The following is a 19,308-nucleotide window of genomic DNA, read 5'->3' on the forward strand; positions in this document are numbered from 1 at the left end:
TACTGCTACCTGAACACCATGACCATTAACATTCTTCACACATTTCCTTCTGGCATTTTTCATGGCGAGGCGGTGTGTCAACTCTCGGGCCTGCTGCGGCCATGGGCTATTTACTTAGTAACACAGCTCTGCTTCACGCTGACAGCCAGAGTTATAAACAGCAACTACACAGGGTCCCACTTCCACAGGCATCTCTGGTTTCCTCAGCCAGATGCAGGTCAGCACTTAACACTACCACATCAGATACGTCTTCTGATCCATTTTTTTTTTCTCGGATACTCTCCATCAAAAGCACCCAAGATCCAGGTTTTCAGCATGGTGCCCTCAAAAAAGGCATGTCTAGTCTGCACATGCCTTTACCAGGTCTGTGCACATACTTAATCAGACATCTAGCAGTCCATATGCATGCTCCTTGTGATGACTGCATTTATAACTCTGGTAACTCCATGGGCACATGGTTTTACACTTCCAGTTACTCTTCTGCAATTCTGAAAATCTGGATCCTATGAAACAAAATAGCAGCAGTAGAGTGTGCCTGCCCGAAGGTATGTCTACACTTCGGTCTCGGGGTATGACTCCCTGCTCAAGGAGACACACTTGCACTAGTGCTGATTGAGTTAGCATGCTAAAAAATACTGTTGCCATGGTGGAAGGAGGGGCTAGCTGCCCCAAGTACAGTCCCGTCCAAGATGCTAATAATGGTCATTAAAAATTAAATATCAACTTACCAATGTGTCTTGTTCTTCACTGGACTGCATCACCAAAGCACATTAGTTTTAGCCATTGGGGAACACCTGAGAAGTGTAACAAATCAGGTGATAGTGGGGCGATAAGTTATGTCTTAGATTGGCTAAACCATGTGTCAGTCATTCTGTGGCTGTGTAAGCACTGTGAATGATGCAGTAGTAGCGAGGCTTTGCATTGCATTGTAGTTGCTATGGTTTGACCGTTGCTAAGCAGTAAATTTGAATTCTGTCGAGGGGAATCCAGGACAAATGTTGTCCCAGAGTCATTCAGTCTGGGACCGGGACTTGAAATCTACATTTCGGGACTCTCCTGCCCAATTAGGGATGGGTGGTCACCCTAATTGGAGCAAGTGAGTCAAGTAGCTAGGAACTACATCATGAGAAGTCCCAGTTCAGTAGCAATTTCTGGTTTGACTCACAATACCGCTCATTGGTGTTCCCTTTCTCACAGATAGGTACTTCAGGAGCAGGAACTCTGGAGCTCTTGCAAATGATAAGGCAATGATTGCCTCTAACTAACGTAAGCTAGTGTGAACATGTCATCACATGGAAGATGACTTTAAAGCCCTCTAGGGACACTAGGCATAACCATTTATGCATAGTCCCTCTGCTTTTATTTGTGATTGCTTATATAATAATATGGTTTGTCTCTCTTCCCCAAATACTGCCATCTACTGGATGGGATGTCATTAGCACACCTGATCAAGTGTTGGTGATCTTGTCTGCTTTTACTGCCTGCAACGTAGAGAAGCTGTAAGCCCTGAAGACTGAACTTTTCCCAAGTGCCATATAAGCCTTATTTTGAGGGCTTATGTGAAACTAAAGAGGTGCATTTAGCTTATGTGGGCCCTAACTCCCACTGAATGGGAACTGAAGGCCAGATTTTCAAAGGTATTTATGAACCTAAAGATCCAGATAGGCACCTAGTGGGATTTTTTCAAAAGCACCTAAATTGGGTTAGGTGCCAAAATCCTATTAATTTCAAGGGGAGTTCAGTGCCTTACTCACTTAAGTGCTTTTGAAAATCCATCTAGGCATCCATCTGCAGCTTAGGCACCTAAATCCCTTTGTAAATCTGGTCATGTGTGCCTAGCCCCTTTCCCCGCCCAAGTACATCAAAACCCCAGCCTACCATAGTATAGCCACTTTCCATGTTATATTCCCATTTTCCTATGGTTTGCTAGGCCATACCCAGTTTACTTTGTCTACAATGGTGGCTCTCAATCTTTCCACACTACTGTACTCCTTTCCGGAGTTTGATTTGTCTTGCTTACCCCCAGGTTTCACTCACTTAAAACTACTTGCTTATAAAATCAGACATAAAAGTACAAAAGTGTCATAGCACACTGTTGCTGAAAAATTGCTGACTTTCTAATTTTTACCATATAATTATAAAATAAATGAATTGGAATATAAATATTGTACTTACATTTCAGTGTGTAGAGCAGTATAAACAAATGATTGTCTGTATGAAATTTTAGTTTGTACTGATTTCACTGGTGCTTGTTATGTAGCCTGTTGTAAAACTAAGCAAATATCTAGATGAGTTGAAGTACCCCAGGAAGACATCTGTGTACTCCTAGGGGACATGTTCCTCTGGTTGAGAACCACTGGTCTACAACACTGCAAAGACTAGATGGGCTGTTGACTTCATCCAACCTAGCAACTCTCTATTGCAACAGTGTTTTGCACAGCTTTTAAATGCACAGAAAAACATCACTCTATAGATATTGATTGTTTAAGAAACAGATACGTCCCATATTGTAGTGGCAGCATTTTGCTCTATTTTGCATATGGAGCTATAAGAGTTTCATTTAAAAATGCTGGTTTCATCTTAAGTTTCTTTCCTTTCATCCTTTCTTGCATACGTTATTTCTCTCTTGTATGCTGTCTTATTTTGTTTTTATTCTCTGAGAAACAACTGACATTTTAAAATTGTTTAGCCAATTGTTTGTGGGGAAAGAAGTAAAATCAAATCTTCCAGTATTGTTGTTTGCAAATCTAATAAGAGCAAACAAAATCAAAACAAATGCTAGTGAAAAAAATCCATATATTATTGCATAATGTGAGTAATGTTGCTGAACACAATAGAAGCAGAAGTCATACTTTTAAGTAATTAGGATGAAATTCCTCCTGTTTGAGCCGCGTCCAACTCTCATTGACTTGAATAGAAGTTGGATCTGATTCTCAAAGCACAGCTTTAAAAGAAGTGGTTAGTTAGTAAATGGTAATGTGATGTCCACTGACATAGCATTAATCATTTTATATGCTCTGGTTCTACATTCAGATAAAACTGTATGGTCCCCAAATAGTTCAGCATTAAAATATTATTTTTAATGTACAGTCATTTTAAAGTGCCAAAGTGACTGTTTCCACGTGGTTAGTACATACAGTAATAGGGAAAATGAGTGGTAGAACACAGAACTCCAGATACATGGCAAATTGCAAAGACTTCTGCTCATCTGGAAGTTATTAGCCCAGATCCTCAGCTCTTGTAAAGTGGCATAACTCCACTGAAGTCATCAGAGCTCTGCCATTTTATTCTGAGTATCTGGCTCATTATGTCCATTATTAAACATCACATGATAGCATATGGCAAGTCTATATTGAAGCCCAACTAACCAGCTACTTAAAAAGCACACTGTTACCATAGTATCTGAACTCCTCACTACTTTTAATGGAGTTATTCTCACAACACCCCTCTGAGGTAAAGGAAGTTACTGTCCCTGTTATGCAAACGGGAAACTGACAGATTATTAAAGCTATTTAGGAGCCTACAGGTGCAGAGAAGTGCATAATGGGATTTCAGAAATGTCAAGCAGCCTAACTAGTTTAAAAATCTAGCCCTAAGTGACTTGCATAAGGTCACACAAGAAATCTGTGGCGGAGCAGAGAATGGAACATTGGTCTCCAAAGCCCAGGCTAGCCCCCTAGCTAATGTTCCATTTTCCCACTCTTGAGAGCTACTATCCTTCAGCATGAGTAAGTCAGCACAAAGAAGCCTTCAGAATGTAAATTTAGGCACTGCTGTCTTGATGAGTTCCAAAGCCATTTAGAAAAGCTTGGAAGCCAAGAGACCAAAACAAAACAAAACAAACAACACAACACACCGCCATCACCAAATTTTATGGGCAAAAATTACTTTTAAATAAAGTTCAAGATACCATTTTACTGTAAACAGAACAGTTCAATATTCTTTGTTTAAATTGCCTGATGTAGTGTAAGCCTCTTAATCCTGTGAGGTTTCTCTGTTCTGGAAACCCCTCCACAGTAGGTTAGAAGTGTATAATTTCCGAACATTATAGCCAAAAAAGCAGACATTGTTTTCAATCTCATCTGTTTAAAATTTTGCTTGACTATTATTCCAGTGGCTTCCAAGCCATGGATTTAAAGGTTTAAAGTTCCCATGGCTGGAATCTGTTCCTTTTCTCATGATAGCCTTCTGTTACCCTTTCATTTTCTTACTCCCATCACCTACATATCATGCTTAGTTCCGGGAACATTCTTTTCTCCTTAAATCATCCAAGACCAGACTTTCCCAAGTGGCCTCCTCTTTTGCGTGACACCTCATTTGCCAGCATGCTGAGCACTTTCAGCCCCATTGACTTCACCTGGAGTAGCTCATGCTCAGAGCCTCTGAAAACCTGCTCCTAGAGAGACAATCTTGAAAGATGGTGAAGTGAGCATGGGTGGAAGCTGCTGAGTGCTGCCAGTGGGAACCCAGGGTGAGAACCTCGCAGGGCTGAGCCCTTGGTGTCAAAATCTGGGCTCCCCAAAAATCAAGGTCATTTTTGAAAATGTGGGACCTTAAATATGGATAGCCTTTTACCCTGCTGCAATGAATCATGCAATGTTGTAATAGAATCAGTTTTACTTCTATTGTAAAGTGGAGGATTTAGGGCTCGTGCAAGTGAGGCACGAATAGCACTGGCCAGAGGTACACACAGTACAAGAACTGGTTTCAGGGTAGCAGCCATGTTAGTCTGTATCCGCAAAAAGAAAAGGAGGACTTGTGGCACCTTAGAGACTAACAAATTTATTTGAGCATAAGCTTTCGTGAGCTACAGCTCACTTCATCGGATGCATTCAGTGGAAAAATACAGTGGGGAGATTTGTATACATAGAGAACATGAAACAATAGGTGATACCATACACACTGTAACGAGAGTGATCAGGTAAGAAGAGCTATTACCAACGGGGGGGTGGGGAGGGGACCTTTTGTAGTGATAATCAAGGTGGGCCATTTCCAGCAGTTGACAAGAACGTCTGAGGAACAGTAGGGGGGAATAAACATGGGGAAATAGTTTTACTTTGTGTAATGACCCATCCACTCCCAGTCTTTATTCAAGCCTAAGTTAATTGTATCCAGTTTGCAAATTAATTCCACATATCTATTATTAATTCCACATATCTATTCAGGGGACACCATCATAGGGCCTAATCACATCAGCCACACTATCAGAGGCTCGTTCACCTGCACATCTACCAATGTGATATATGCCATCATGTGCCAGCAATGCCCCTCTGCCATGTACATTGGCCAAACTGGACAGTCTCTACGTAAAAGAATAATGGACACAAATCAGATGTCAAGGATTATAATATTCAAAAACCAGTTGGAGAACACTTCAATCTCTCTGGTCACTCAATTACAGACCTAAAAGTGACAATTCTTCAACAAAAAGACTTCAAAAACAGACTCCAACGAGAGACTGCTGAATTGGAATTAATTTGCAAACTGGATACAATTAACTTAGGCTTGAATAAAGACTGGGAGTGGATGGGTCATTACACAAAGTAAAACTATTTCCCCATGTTTATTCCCCCCCTACTGTTCCTCAGACGTTCTTGTCAACTGCTAGAAATGGCCCACCTTGATTATCATTACAAATGGTCCACCCCCGCCCCCCCCCCCCCCGATTTCCTGCTGGTAATACCTCACTGTACCTGATCACTCTCGTTACAGTGTGTATGGTGACACCCATTGTTTCATGTTCTCTGTGTATATAAATCTCCCCACTGTATTTTCCACTGAACGTATCCGATGAAGTGAGCTGTAGCTCACGAAAGCTTATGCTCAAATAAATTGGTTAGTCTCTAAGGTGCCACAAGTCCTCCTTTTCTTTTCTTAGTACGAGTACTGCAAGCTTCTCCACATAAGTTGTGTTAATGCGCATCAGTCCTGACCTGCAGCAAACCTGATATTTTCTAGTCTTTAGCCATCTCTCCTGCACTGTGTATGGTGGTTTAGGGCTGAATGGCTAAGCAATAGCTGTGTTGGGACTGCTGCTACTTATGATACTCATTGTCACATCACCCTTATGGTGTCCTCCCTTGTGCGTCTGTATCCATGAATTGTGTCTCATCATATACTTGGATCAGGGGTAGCCAGTAGGTGGACCGCAGGCCAAATCCAGACCACCAGATGCTTTTGAACGGACCCCGAAATCTTTATTTACTTATCATCATTATTGTTGTTGGAGTGTGAAAAATGTTTCTCTGGAGTCTGGACCTTGATTATACCCTGACCAAGAAATATGGACCTTGACAAAAAAATAATTGACTACTCCAACCAAGACTCTGAGCTCTTTGGCATAAGAACCGTCCGTCTTTTTGTTTGTATGAAAGGAGCCTAGAAATGGGGCCTCTTGGTATTATCATAATATAAAAGGGAATAAATAATGTGTCACTAATGACTAGGACCAGACCACTAAATATTTTACAATGAAAGGCTCACCGAATTTTCTTCACCTGGAGTTTTCTTCCCAATGAAAAGCTCATGGACCAAATTCTGATCTTAGTCATTCTACATTTACATTAGTATACTGAGCTCAGAATCTGACCCAGTATGTGTATTTTATGTCCATTTTTACAGTGCTATTTTAAAAATACTTTTGAGGATGCTGAGTCCCTGGAACTCCCAGTGCTCAGCAGCAAACAGATATCACTTACGAAAAATGTTGATCTGTTATGAATAGTAGGAGCTTTTGTACAAGTGGCCCTGTGCTGGGGTAGTCCCCCCACCCTAGGAAAAGGTTAAAGAGGCTCCTTTGGGCACAATCACCCTCAGACCAGCTCATCAGGGCTGGGCAGGTCCTGAAAAGGAGGCTTCTTGCTCAGGGCAGGGTGACATTCTGAAGGAGCAGGACTCCCAACTCACAGCTCTGCAGCCCCTGGAAGGACGGGTTTCTGTCTGTGGAATGGCTAGAGAGCGTTGGCCTCCCGAGCCCTCTCAGAAAGGAAAAGGTCCGGAACTTCTCTCTTTTCTTCTTTTTCTTTGCCTTCCCAAAGGCCCAGGACTCTGCTTTTTGTGGGTTGCAGAAGCATCTTGACACCTTGGTTGGACTGTTTTAACTCCCCACGCAACGAGGCACAGCCAGAGGCCTGAGCTCAGGATTCTGAGACGGGAGCAGCGCTCCCCCTTCCCAGGAGATGCTAGAAGAGAGGTATCGCCTTTTACAGGCCCCGGTTCTGAGTTAAATGGGGCTTTATGCCACCTGTGGGCAACTAAATTCTGGATTGGTCTGCGGGGCTTGCATGGACCCGAGCGTAAGTCTGCCTTCTACTGCCTCCAACTATTTGCTGTAGAGCCATCCAGCAGCCCACTGCAGCCATTCCGGCTTGCGGAACATCTGCTCCTGCCCACAACTCCTCCCTGGGCACCAAGGGCAGCACAGGGCTTTGCCAGCATGGAAATCCCTTTGTGTCAAGGGAATCCGCAACCTGGAGTGCGGGGCTGGTAATCAATCTAGGTCCTGGTTACTAGAACATGTCCCAGAATTGGGGCCACTGTGCCTACCTATAAGCATGGCTGAGAGGAGTCCTAAAACGACATCCTTGTATGTGAGACCAGGGGTACACCTACACAGCAAGCCACACAAGTCTCCAAGGCAACAGACGTGGGCTGGTGGGGCCAGGCTGTGGCACTAAAAACAGCTGTTGAGATGTTGCGGCTTGGGCTCTGAAGTCCTCCCCTTCCCCCCAGCTTCAAAGCCCAAGCCATAATATCCACCCCGTTATTTTTAGCACTGTAGCACAATCCTGAGTCTGTGGACCCGGGCTCTGGCACTCGCTTGCCATTCACTGTGTAGACATACCCCCGGTGTTCCTCTCCAACAAGAGAAATGAACTGTGCAAAGACGCTAATTCATTTCTAAGACTTGGGAATGTTTAGGGATATGGCAGTGTGTTGTTAAAGTGGCCATTGTTCTTTATTAAGAGCATTTTCTTCAGCTGCGTTGTTTAAAGCAGCTTTTTCAAACACAGCAGAATCCTCATAGAAGCTGGTGTATATGCTATAGGAAGGTGGAAATCCCACTGAAGTCTTGCCATGCATCTTAAATTTGGTGGGACTTTTGCCTGCATAAGTCTGGGGTCTGGTCCTTAATTAACACAGACAGACCTAACTAGAAATATGCCTTTGTTCAGCATCATTGGAAAGCACTTCACTCAGTCTATTTACTGTCAGTCATGTCAGTTAAGTGGGAGTATTATATCATTGGAGATAAGATTAAGTCAATTCTTCTGCATTTAATAAATAGTTTCAGGAAATCAAAGTTCCAACTCAGCACATTCTTCTAAAGCAAATGAAGAGCACCTCAGCTTGTCAGAATTAATTTTCTGTTGGCTAAAATTATATCTGTCCATGCACACAATAATTCAAATACGATTTTATCACATCCGTAAACCATGTATCTGATAAATTCCAGTGTGTTACAAACAGCATTTCCTGGGGCGTATTCTCATTTTGTTTGGATTGCTTTATAGAGGTGAGATGGTCTTTCCAATTAAATAAACAAATAATCATTGTGTCCCACTAACTTTAACTTGTAAATTTAAACCATAATTATCAATTTTGTCATCTCTATATTGAACTGCTTTAACAGGAGACTGAGACATTTAGCTAGAATTCTTTTAAGCTAAACTAGGGCTATGGTTTGTGGTTTTACTATATTATGCACCAGGGTTTTTAAATTGTAATTAAACCTATTAGTAACATAGGATTTGCTATGCCAGGCCAGAACAGAGATCCACCAAGTCCAGAATCATGCTTTCATCAGTTGTCACAGGCAATATTTCAGAAGAAGGCTAAACCACACAAATCCTATAATGCACGTACCCAAACATGCTAATTCTGCATGTGGAGGAAAATTCCTTTCTGACTTCTGCAAATGATCATTTTATGCCCTTAGCCATCAGATTTTATGAAAAAAGAAAAGGAGGACTTGTGGCACCTTAGAGACTAACCAATTTATTTGAGCATAAGCTTTCGTGAGCTACAGCTCACTTCATCGAATGCATAAAGTGGAAAATACAGTGAGGAGATTTATATACACACAGACCATGAAAAAATGGGTGTTTTATCATACACATTGTAAGGAGAGTGATCACTTAAGATGAGCTATTACCAGCAGGAGAGTGGGGTCGGGGGGAGAGAAAACCTTTTGAAGTGATAAACAAGGTGGGCCACTCTCCTTACAATGTGTATGATAAACACCCAATTTTTCATGGTCTGTGTGTATATAAATCTCCTCTCTGTATTTTCCACTTTATGCATCCGATGAAGTGAGCTGTAGCTCACGAAAGCTTATGCTCAAATAAATTGGTTAGTTTCTAAGGTGCCACAAGTACTCCTTTTCTTTTTGCGAATACAGACTAACACGGCTGCTACTCTGAAACCAGATTTTATGAGGCTCTGTTTAGCTTACATAGTGACACATGTCAGCTTTTCCATGATATGTGAAATGAAAACTGCATGTCATTTCCTCAAGGCCAGATTTTCAAAAGAACTCCGCTCCCATCTAGGCTCCCAGATGAAGTAAGCACACCTTCAAAAGGACTCCCCATCCAACAGCTCCCATCAAGAACAGGTAGAGCTGTCAAGAAGTTTCGAAAACTTTTCCCTAACTGCCTTAGGATCTTCCAAGGTGAAACCTGCTATAAAAGCATGAGGTTATTATTTATTGAATGTCAAGCCCATTAACCTTTTCTCAAGTAGGAAAAACTCTAGTTCCATCACAGGTAATTCTAGGGCCACTGTGAGCCTAATGTTCAGGCATGGGCTGCATTAGTTAAAATTCAGCAGAAGAGGGCCATAGATGACTCTGCTTTTTGCCTCTCCTGGGTTTGGTATAACTTTCACTTACTATGTTTGTTTTCTTCATGTTGAGGCCCTGATGATGAACTAATTTTCATATGGATTACAACATTACATTGGTAGAACGATACCCTCTGTTGTGGGGCACCCCAAAAGCAAACCATTTTAAGGGAGCATTCAGATGTAAAATCCAGTAATTTTCTTCCTGATGCCAAAGCACAGCAGTCTCACCAACAATCCAACACTCCAGGGTCAAATCCAGTGCAGTGCCAAAACTTGCACAGGGAAGTGTAAGTTTACATCATTACAAGATGGCATAGAATCTCAGTGAATCTGGCCGCCATCTTTGGAAAAAAGCACTGTAGAGAAGACATGCGGGACTTAGGGGAGGTGAGACTCCGTGTAGGGATACAAAATTTAAAGTGGAGCTTCCACCCAGGAGAAAATAATAGGAATCCAAAATATATTGACCACTTCTACTGGCAAGAGCCTGCTAACAGTAACAGTGGACGCAGCATTGAGTCAGTAGGATGCTAGCCACCTTGAGTCTCTTTATTGCCTGATCCTGAAGTCAGTGGATCTTCCAGTTTAGGCAAGAGTAGAGTTCATAACTAGCCTGGATTGAGTGCTTATGCATTTGTCCAACAACTCCAATGAGACCAGATATGAGTTATACCAAGGTATCCATTCAGCCATGGAAGAGACAGAAAATTAAATTATATCTTTTTAATTCATGGTTATATCAAAGAGCTCTTTTTATTGTGATTTTGATTTTACTTAATTTTCAGATTATTAGGAGAACTACCACTCTCCTTTGAAGATGGCAAATTCTCAAAATCCTAATCGTGCATATGTATTCCAAAAAAAGTTATTCATGATTATAAATGAACATTATTGCCTTCATAACAAAAGGTTGGTTATTTAAAATATGCACACACACATTCCCTTTGTTACATTACTTTAAAAAAACCACACCAAAAAGCCATAGGTGAAGTGTTTTAAAAATAAATAATCTACTTTTCTATAAACGTACAAAATCATGCCAGCAAGTAAAAAATAGTGATACAAATGTGATAACTGAAAGATATATTCACTTTATAACTCTAATAATTTATTTATGAAATATATCTATATATATATATATAATATATATATATAAAAATTTTTGGAAGAGACCCTACCCTTTGTTGTTTCAATGTTTATTGCCACTGTTTAACCTATATATCCATTTGTATTATGAACTCAAAGTTCAGTTATATTCAATTTACAGTTTTTGTTTTGGTCTCCAACTATCTTCTGATAAAATATAAATGTAATTTGCTCATAGTTTCACCTAGGAAGATATGTATGAAGGTCTAACAAAGGAAATTAGTAATGCCACAAGTTAGGAAATTACTCTGTTACATTTTAAATCATATCAAAGAGCAACATTTGGAAGTGTTATTCATCCTCTTGCTTGTTCTTTTGTTTCCCCCCAAAAAACAGTCCAGTCCATACTTGCTGATGAAATCACTTTTGATGATAAATTTCCAGGGACCAACATTGTCGTTGTTCCCATTTTCTTGACATTTCCACAGTCCTTCAACTGCTCAGTAAAGTGGTTTGAATGAAGGGTTAAAAACATGTCTTAAAACATCAGCAAATAGGAATGTATGCACTGGGTATGAATGGCACAGCACATATGGGATTAGGAGAGAGAGATGTAAGATATTTTGAATGTATGAAGTTTAGATAATGCTTTTATATCTGTCAACTCTTAGTTTCATCCTCAGCAGGTTCTTGTTGGTGGATATTTGGAATTCCATTAATCAAATACAGAGTATCCCTAGATATTCATTGTAGATGTGTTTCTGGATTGACCTTTCCAGCACAGAAATAATTTGTGCCTTAATTAAGTAACCTATTGAATACTTACAGTATATTGCTAACTTGCTATATTTTATAATGATATAAATATTAACCATTCATATTTATTCTGTATAGATACTGACATTTAAACATCTGCCAACAAAGTTATAATATGATGATTCAGGCTTGAATCTATTAGCAAGAGACATATTTTGTTTCTGTTTATCCATAATGCAAATTCTTATACAGACAATTCTCTAATTTACCAGATTCTCCAATCATAATTGCCTGCGTAAAGCCAGAGCTGGGTACGTCACACAGGCAGCAAGCACTAAGTGGAACAGTATGTTTTTATTGTATTATTTTTAAAACCAGGTAAAAAAAGTCATTCTTGAATCTGTTTGTGTTGCTAAAGTTTGAATACTCCTTTCTCCCTCCCGCCACCATCTCCAGGGTACATGCAAATACTCATCCTGTACTGCATAGTTTAGACTCTCGTCAGAGAAGTATGAACGGATGCAAAAAGCTCTTCACACAGGTTCATGTGCCCTCAAACTGTCATCAATGCAATAAAGGTGTTGCATACTGCTGGATTATCTATTGGCAGCCAGCCTGAAGCATTCCAATATGTCCATCTCATGGGAGATTTGTAGCTTAGGTTCTTGCTTCTAAGCTTCGGCAAACAAACACTAAACCTTTAAAAAAAATAAATTTGAATGAAAATTGTTGGATTATATTGCACTATATGGACCTGATTTTGAGACCAGCCTTGCCATGACCTCAGCAAAATTGTGAGTACAATATTGTACCCATGATTACTTGTGGGTGCAATGAATGTCACTTGAAAATCTAATTATATCTGATTCTCAAACAAAATCAGCAGGATGAATTCAAATCAGGAGCTTCTAATCCAAACATCTCCCTTGAAAACTGCAGGTATGAAGTTCCAGATTTGGCATGTCTAGTTCTACTGACTGCTGTGTTCCACCTCAGAACTGAAAGCATTTTGCCTTATTCTGATGTCAAGTGAGGTTAGTATTAAGAGTGGATTGGGGAGTGGAGGTGGAGGGGGTTAACAGAAATCAGAATCTAGGCCAAAGTTACCTCTCCACAACAGCAATAAACCAGATTTACTGTTGCTTCTAAATATTTTCTCTACCCAACTTGTTCCACTTTCTGTGTCTTGGCAATTTAAGTTTTACTGGAACAATACATGAACAGATGTGTCCAAAGTTGCTCCAAGGCAAACTGAACAAAATCAAACCTAAGTAAACAGCCACTAAAAACACCAAACATGTGACCAGTGCCAATAAATCTGTTTTAAGGTCTGAAAGACAAAATCCTTAGAAGTTCTGGCTGATTCATCAGCATTAACTGAGGCCATTCCTGTGAGAGCTCCTTAAATGTTTCTGCAAAGTAATAAAGTTACAAAACAAACTGCTTGGCCAAATTCTGCTCTCATTTCAGCTCATGATACTTCACTGATTTGAACTAAGAGCAAGATTTAAATCTTTGTATGCACAAGAACCCAAATTAACATTTCTATCCAACATAAAGTAGAATTTGCAGATATATACTGTACCTCTCTGTTCAGGAACTGCCTGGACCCTCTGTGCTAATGAATGAGGGCATGTTCATTTTCTCTGCGTTGCTCTTTCTCTGCTGTCTTTTTCAGTGACCCTTGATTACTGTGGAAAAGATAATGAGTTTAGGATTATTTTAGTGTCACCACTTCCATTTTGTCAGTCACCAATAGAGAGCTATTTTTTAAGATATCAAATGATGTACTTTTTTCTTGGGAAAGAAGAAAACAGGCATATGCCCTGGATTTTTTTTCCTTTTGTCTGAAAAGAATGTAGGATTAAACATGCTCTGAATTATCCTATTCATTCTCCCAACTGGACAGGAGCTCTGCTACTTCATGGATGCCACATCATTTAAAACAAAAATCCAGAAAGCAATATTAAACTACTTTCTGTGAGAATTTCATTTAGAATCAACAAATTTGTTAATCAGTTTCATTTGTTGTGTGCAGCTTGATTAATTCATTTGAATGAAATAGCTAATTGTATGTAGGTTCAGGGATGTTCAGAATTCACCTTACTATTTTTAAAACAAGAAATCAAAGACCCTCACCATCTGCTGTCCTGGGTTCTTGTGCAAAACAACATGCACTGTTTATCATGTATGTCCAAACAAGAGCACCGTGATAAAGACCAATCTAAAGACTCTGTGCTCTTGCAAAGCTGTCCTGTAGACCTTTTGCCTCTGAAACTGCCTCGGTAGTTAGACAGCCCATATGGTACAGTCCTCCTGTAATGAGAAACACAGACACTATACAATTTTAGGAGCTATTTTGGATACAGTTCAGTATCTGTTTCTGTTCATTTATTTGTTTCCATGTAATAAAACGGTCTATTGCTCTGGGCTCCTGAACAATTCATTCATGCTGCAAAATTCACACAGAAAGTCCTTCCCTAACCAGATTGCAACTCCTCCAAGTTGAAACTGCACATTCAGAGAAAGGCAGATAAAATGTCATATGTGAAAATGCAATCCTAATAGACAGCAGCAAATATCAGCATGGAAAACAACGAATCTGGTTTCTGCAGCCCTATTTGTTAATCACAATAGACCAACTACCTGAAATCTGAATAAGAAGTACAATCCTAGGTTGTTGCTCATTTTAATTCTCACTGGTCCTTATTCTTATGTATGGGCCAGTCTCAATCCACTATGTAGAATGTTCCTAGTGAAATTACCTTGATGATTTACACCATCTGAGGAGCTGGCCCCCAGACACAACTGCCACTTACACTTACTGCATGATTTTCCTGGAGTGTTACCTGTTTGTTCAGTTCACTGTGTTGGGCTTCAGGACCTAGCCCAGAATCCCTAAATATGGGAATCAACGGGACGATCCCCCTGATGTGGTGATCAACAATTGTGGAGGCGACCGTGGCCAGCTGCTGTAGCGCAGTGACTGTGAAATGGCTCTGCTACTGCTCATCTACCAGAGACTATAGTCACTGTATCATATCAGGAAGAAGTCCTCCTTAATCCCCAGCAGTCTGCCTACTTCATCATTAATGAAGTGCAGTAGCATTGCCGATTGCTTTTTGCAGTGTTTGCATTGTTTTTCTGAGTGGGTGCCCATTCTGCTAATATCCAAATGCATATGCCTCCTGGCTGCTGGTGCGATAAATCAAATTACCAGAGAATTACCACCGTGTGGCTATCACATGGGACTTCTGAAAGCCCATGAGGCAGCTCTAATTTATGCAAGGGTCAGGTCCGTCCATCCAAACCACAAAGTTGAAATTAGGGAAAAAACTATCCTTATTTCTAAAGGAAACAGGATGCGAGAAGAACAAAAAAAGTGTCATTTGGACAGAGGGATGCAGAACAAAGCCTGGCTGCCTGCGAGTAATTAACTATGTAAGACGGACAAATATTGCATGGTTGGACTGCTCAGTTTTAATTTGTCCTCATTAAATACCATTAGACTGGCAATCAGGGATTTGCACAAGTTTTCCATCAGTACATACCTGGAGGGCTGGAGAGTGCACAGCAATATCTTCCTGCTGTCTGCAAGAACACAAAGCTCTGAAGATTTTAATTGCTATCCACTAAAGTAAGGCAAGTTATTTATTCAATGTTACCCACTTTTAATACATCATCTGTTTGTGTGCTGTCTTCACAGCTTTGTCTGCTGGAGCTGCAGTGGACTTACCAGGCAATCAGAGCCAGCTCCAGGCACCAGCGAAGGAAGCAGGTGCCTGGAGCAGCCAATAGAAAGGGGCGGCACTCTGTGCGTTATTGGGGCGGCACGTCCAGTTCTTCGGCGGCGGGTCCTTCATTGCCTCTATTTCTCTTCGGCAGCAGCTCAGTCGGGTTTTTCTTTTTTCTTTTCTTTTTCTTCGCTGCTTGGGGTGGCAAAAAAGCTAGGGCCGGCCCTGCAGGCAATGAGTAAAACCTTCCCCATCCCACATGAAATCGCATCCAAGGAGGGAAATGGCTTGGAAGGAAAGAGACATCCTCTGTCTTTCCAGTAGGAGTTCATAGGAGCTGTGCTGTGATTGGCTCTTTTCCTACCTCCTCTAAAGGGCCTTAGAAACAGCAGAGCAGAAGTTGATGCTTAAACTAGTAGCATTAAATTCCTGTACGAATCTCCTCAGGCAATCAGATTTTCCAAAGGACAGTGCTCAACAGAGCAGCTGTACCTAGCTCCACTCCCACCCCAGTAACCTGTTGTTTTGGAAACCCATTGGGCATAAACACAGCAGTGGGACATTCACCTGTTCTTGGGGAAGGGAAAGTATTAGAGCCCATAGACTCTCCTCTGCCCCTTCTATATGGACCGGCTAGTTCTGTTGCAGATGTACACTACTTTCATCTTGTCCAGGCCTTAAAACAGAGGCTGTCCTGGCATGTGAAAGTTAGTCTTAAAGTTTCATCTTATTTAGGGCTAGACTGTGGTGCTCTTTACTCATGCTGATGGTCACCTACTCACAAAACTGTAAGATCTTCGAGGTAAGGGATAAGCTCATTTGTACAGAGGTTATTGTACATTTATAGTGCCAGATGTGCATACGCATGTTAATAATGCATAAAGCATGGAATGGATTTTGATGTGATTTGAAACTGAAAACTCTATTTTATGGCACACAGGTGTTAGCGGAAAATGTTTATTAAAAGTGTTCTTGCAGATAGGATTCCATCACATACTGAACAGATATAGAAAAATTCCAATAGAAATGTACAGTCAAGTTTTCCTCACACTGGCCAAACTGGTTGCCATGAAAAAGTCAACATTTTCCAAAAGTTAGCACGGTCATTTCCTACGAAACTGGTGTCTTATGCTTCATGTCTTGGAAAAAGTACTCACAGCTTTGAGAATGTATTCAAGAGCACTTCATCCATAAGGACCAATAAATGCCCCATAAACAGGGCCAAAGTCAGTGACAGTTTAAGAAAGTGTAATTGCTATAAATGCTAAAACACACATAAATGAAAGTTTGTATGTAAGCCCATGTGCAGACTGGCCAGCCAGGGATAGAAAAATTACATCCCAACAAAAGGCCTCTTCACATCCCTGGCTTGGGATCTTCCTTTATTTCTAAAACACAAACTCAAAAGCAGAACAGAGGTACTCAGAATACTGAGTATACCAACCCAAGGCCTTTCCCACTTCAACCAGCTGGGAAGGGAAAGTATATCCCTTCCTGAATACTGTAGTGAGACCCACATTAGGGTTTTCCTCTGGGGTGCCTATCTGCTGCCCTTGGTTAACAGGCAAAAAGCTTTATTTTTGGCTTCCTGTAGGTCACATGCTTGTGCCTAATCATGAGCTTGTATCTACCACTCCCAGTTTCAAAGGGCTCAATGGCCTGGGACATGTACATGTTCCCCCATGCCCTGTTACCTCAGGCTATTGACATTTTGGAAAAAGTCAGGCTTGTGTGCTATATTCAGTGCCTCTCTGTTAACATCTCTGTCTCCTCACTACTCCTATTCTTCTCCTGCCATTTCCTCTTTATTCTGGGTTCATGCACCCATTCTGTAATCTAAAACTGTGGTCTGGTATCACATCTGATATTACTGAGGGGAAGAGGTGTTGCATCAGCCTGGTGCAGAGCATTTTGCAAGACCCCTCAGAGTTCAGGCCTTGATTTCTACCGAGCTCAGCAATTTGTTTGGGCATGATCCTGTGCTCCATAGACAGGCCCAAACCCCATTGATTTGTGTGTATTGTCTGACTGTAGCTATTTTATGATGAGTTCATAAACTTTGAAGGGATCACGTTCCGCAGGCAACAGGGATAAATTCAGTGGGAGCTATGCACTCACGTGATATCTGGGCCAAAACTTTCAGTTGCATCTACTTAGATCAATTAGATCTATTGAGTATAACAACCCTGCAGCTTAATCAGCTTTGTAGCCATAAACAGCCAAGGATTTTATGATAATTTGAGTTTACTACAAAGGAGAGGAAATAAGACAATTTAAGAAAGATAGGTTGGCCAAGAAAGAAAGAAAGCAACTACAAACTCAGGGCCAAATTCTGTCCTTCTGTTACACCACTATAAATCTGGCATAACCCTACTGCAATCATATTCACTGACATAACTGAGACCACAATCTGGCTGCAAGTACTTGAAGAAAATTTTAGCCTGTATATATATGTATAATTCCAATAAGTGACAGTGTTAGTGTTTCAAGTTAGTACATATCTCTGTCTCACGTCTTCAGAAGTGAGAAGAATGGCATGGTTGAGGGCTTGTCTACATGAGAAAGCTCTTAAAAATAAGCTAGAGTGTGAATTTTAAGTGCGCTCCTCTTAAAGTAGCTTAAACTAAAATGCACAAAAGGACTCTTTGTGCAGTATAAGAGTGTCCACAAGGGGAGCTGTTGTGGAATAGCTACTGTGGGCTATTACCCTGTGCAGAAAAGCCCTGAGCGATCCGGATGAGTAGATAACAGAAGCATTTGCCTAGCGGCCTGCTTAATCTTAGACTGTTACACTAGAGTAATCAATTGCAGGTGTTTGTGCAGCAGGCTTTTGTAGAGATGTAATCCTTCGGTTCAAAAGATGAGAAGTGGAAATACACTTAAGACACAGTGTGGTAATTAAGTCTGTCAACACTTTAACATTTATATTGCAGCTGTGCCTAGCGGCCAACCTGGCCCATTGTGTTAGATACTGTATAGCTCTATAGTTAATGACGGTATGTCTCTCTTCATATTTTATTGTCTTTTTTTTCAATCACAGCATCTGACTGATAGCACAGGCAGGGCAGCTTGTTTCACAGCAGTGAAGACGAGGGAAACTGAACTGATACCAGTTATACCCAGTGTCAAACACAAGCGAGGCCTGTATTGAATTTTATCAAGGAGAGGACATTGTACAGCACTGGGGACACTGGTGAGAGATACAGTGCTTTGCTGAAGGAGAATCAGCCTTCTAGTAACTGCAGTGTATTCTGTAAATGGAGACCTACTGCACAAGCTAGGTTTCTCCTATCTGTAATTGACAAAGTGGAAGTAGTTTCAAAGGCACTGATGCTCGGATTTTCAAAACCTGGGCTAATAAATATTGCTTACATATTTAGGGATGGTTTCTCTTCTAAGCCCAGAGCCTGAGTAACTGGATTGGTGTGTGGGAGTTGGAGTCCTCCTACCAGGCTGTGGAGCGGTAACAGAGTTACCGTAACCTGTATAATCACAACATTTGCCACCTCTAAGTGGGGAAATGGCAGGTGGATCTGCGTAGTCATCCACTCACTGCCCCATGCTGAAGATCTGTCCAAGGCAGCACAAAAGCAGCTCCAGCAGCTAACAAAGGATGCCGAGGCTTCTGGCATCATAACCCTCTTTGCAGAAGTTTCATTGCATTCAATGCCTTCAAATGGAAAGGCAGATTTTTCCACATTATTGGCCCCAATCCAGCAAAGCACTTAAGCACATGCACGGACTGAAGTGGGACTACTCATGCACTTAAGTACATTGCTGTATCAGGGGCTGTAAGTGCCACTTTTGATGTAAATCTTTTACATCTCTTCGAGGTGGGAACAAGCAAGCTGTTGTGCTAACTGGAGTGGATCGGAAATGTTTCGAT

General features: G+C 41.0%; 1 protein-coding gene across 2 annotated transcripts in view; it reads right to left on the minus strand.

The window, feature by feature from the left end:
- Window positions 1–733: 733 nt before the first annotated feature.
- The window catches only part of EDN3 (endothelin 3), a 44,618-nt gene continuing 26,043 nt past the window's right edge, over window positions 734–19,308 (minus strand). The window contains exons 3-5 of one of the 2 annotated variants that reach the window (XM_078848284.1): window positions 13,828–14,004; window positions 13,274–13,379; window positions 734–794 (exon numbers count right to left, since the gene is read on the minus strand). In XM_078848284.1, coding sequence (XP_078704410.1) covers window positions 13,307–13,379; window positions 13,828–14,004 — 250 coding nt within the window. In that variant the 3' untranslated portion in view covers window positions 734–794; window positions 13,274–13,306. Of the gene's footprint in view, window positions 795–10,875; window positions 12,387–13,273; window positions 13,380–13,827; window positions 14,005–19,308 lie in introns of those variants that run through there. The other variant, XM_073308778.2, reaches the window with a different exon arrangement.

The sequence above is a fragment of the Lepidochelys kempii genome, chromosome 13 (genome assembly GCF_965140285.1).
Source record: "Lepidochelys kempii isolate rLepKem1 chromosome 13, rLepKem1.hap1, whole genome shotgun sequence".
In the NCBI taxonomy this organism is placed as follows: domain Eukaryota; kingdom Metazoa; phylum Chordata; order Testudines; family Cheloniidae; genus Lepidochelys; species Lepidochelys kempii.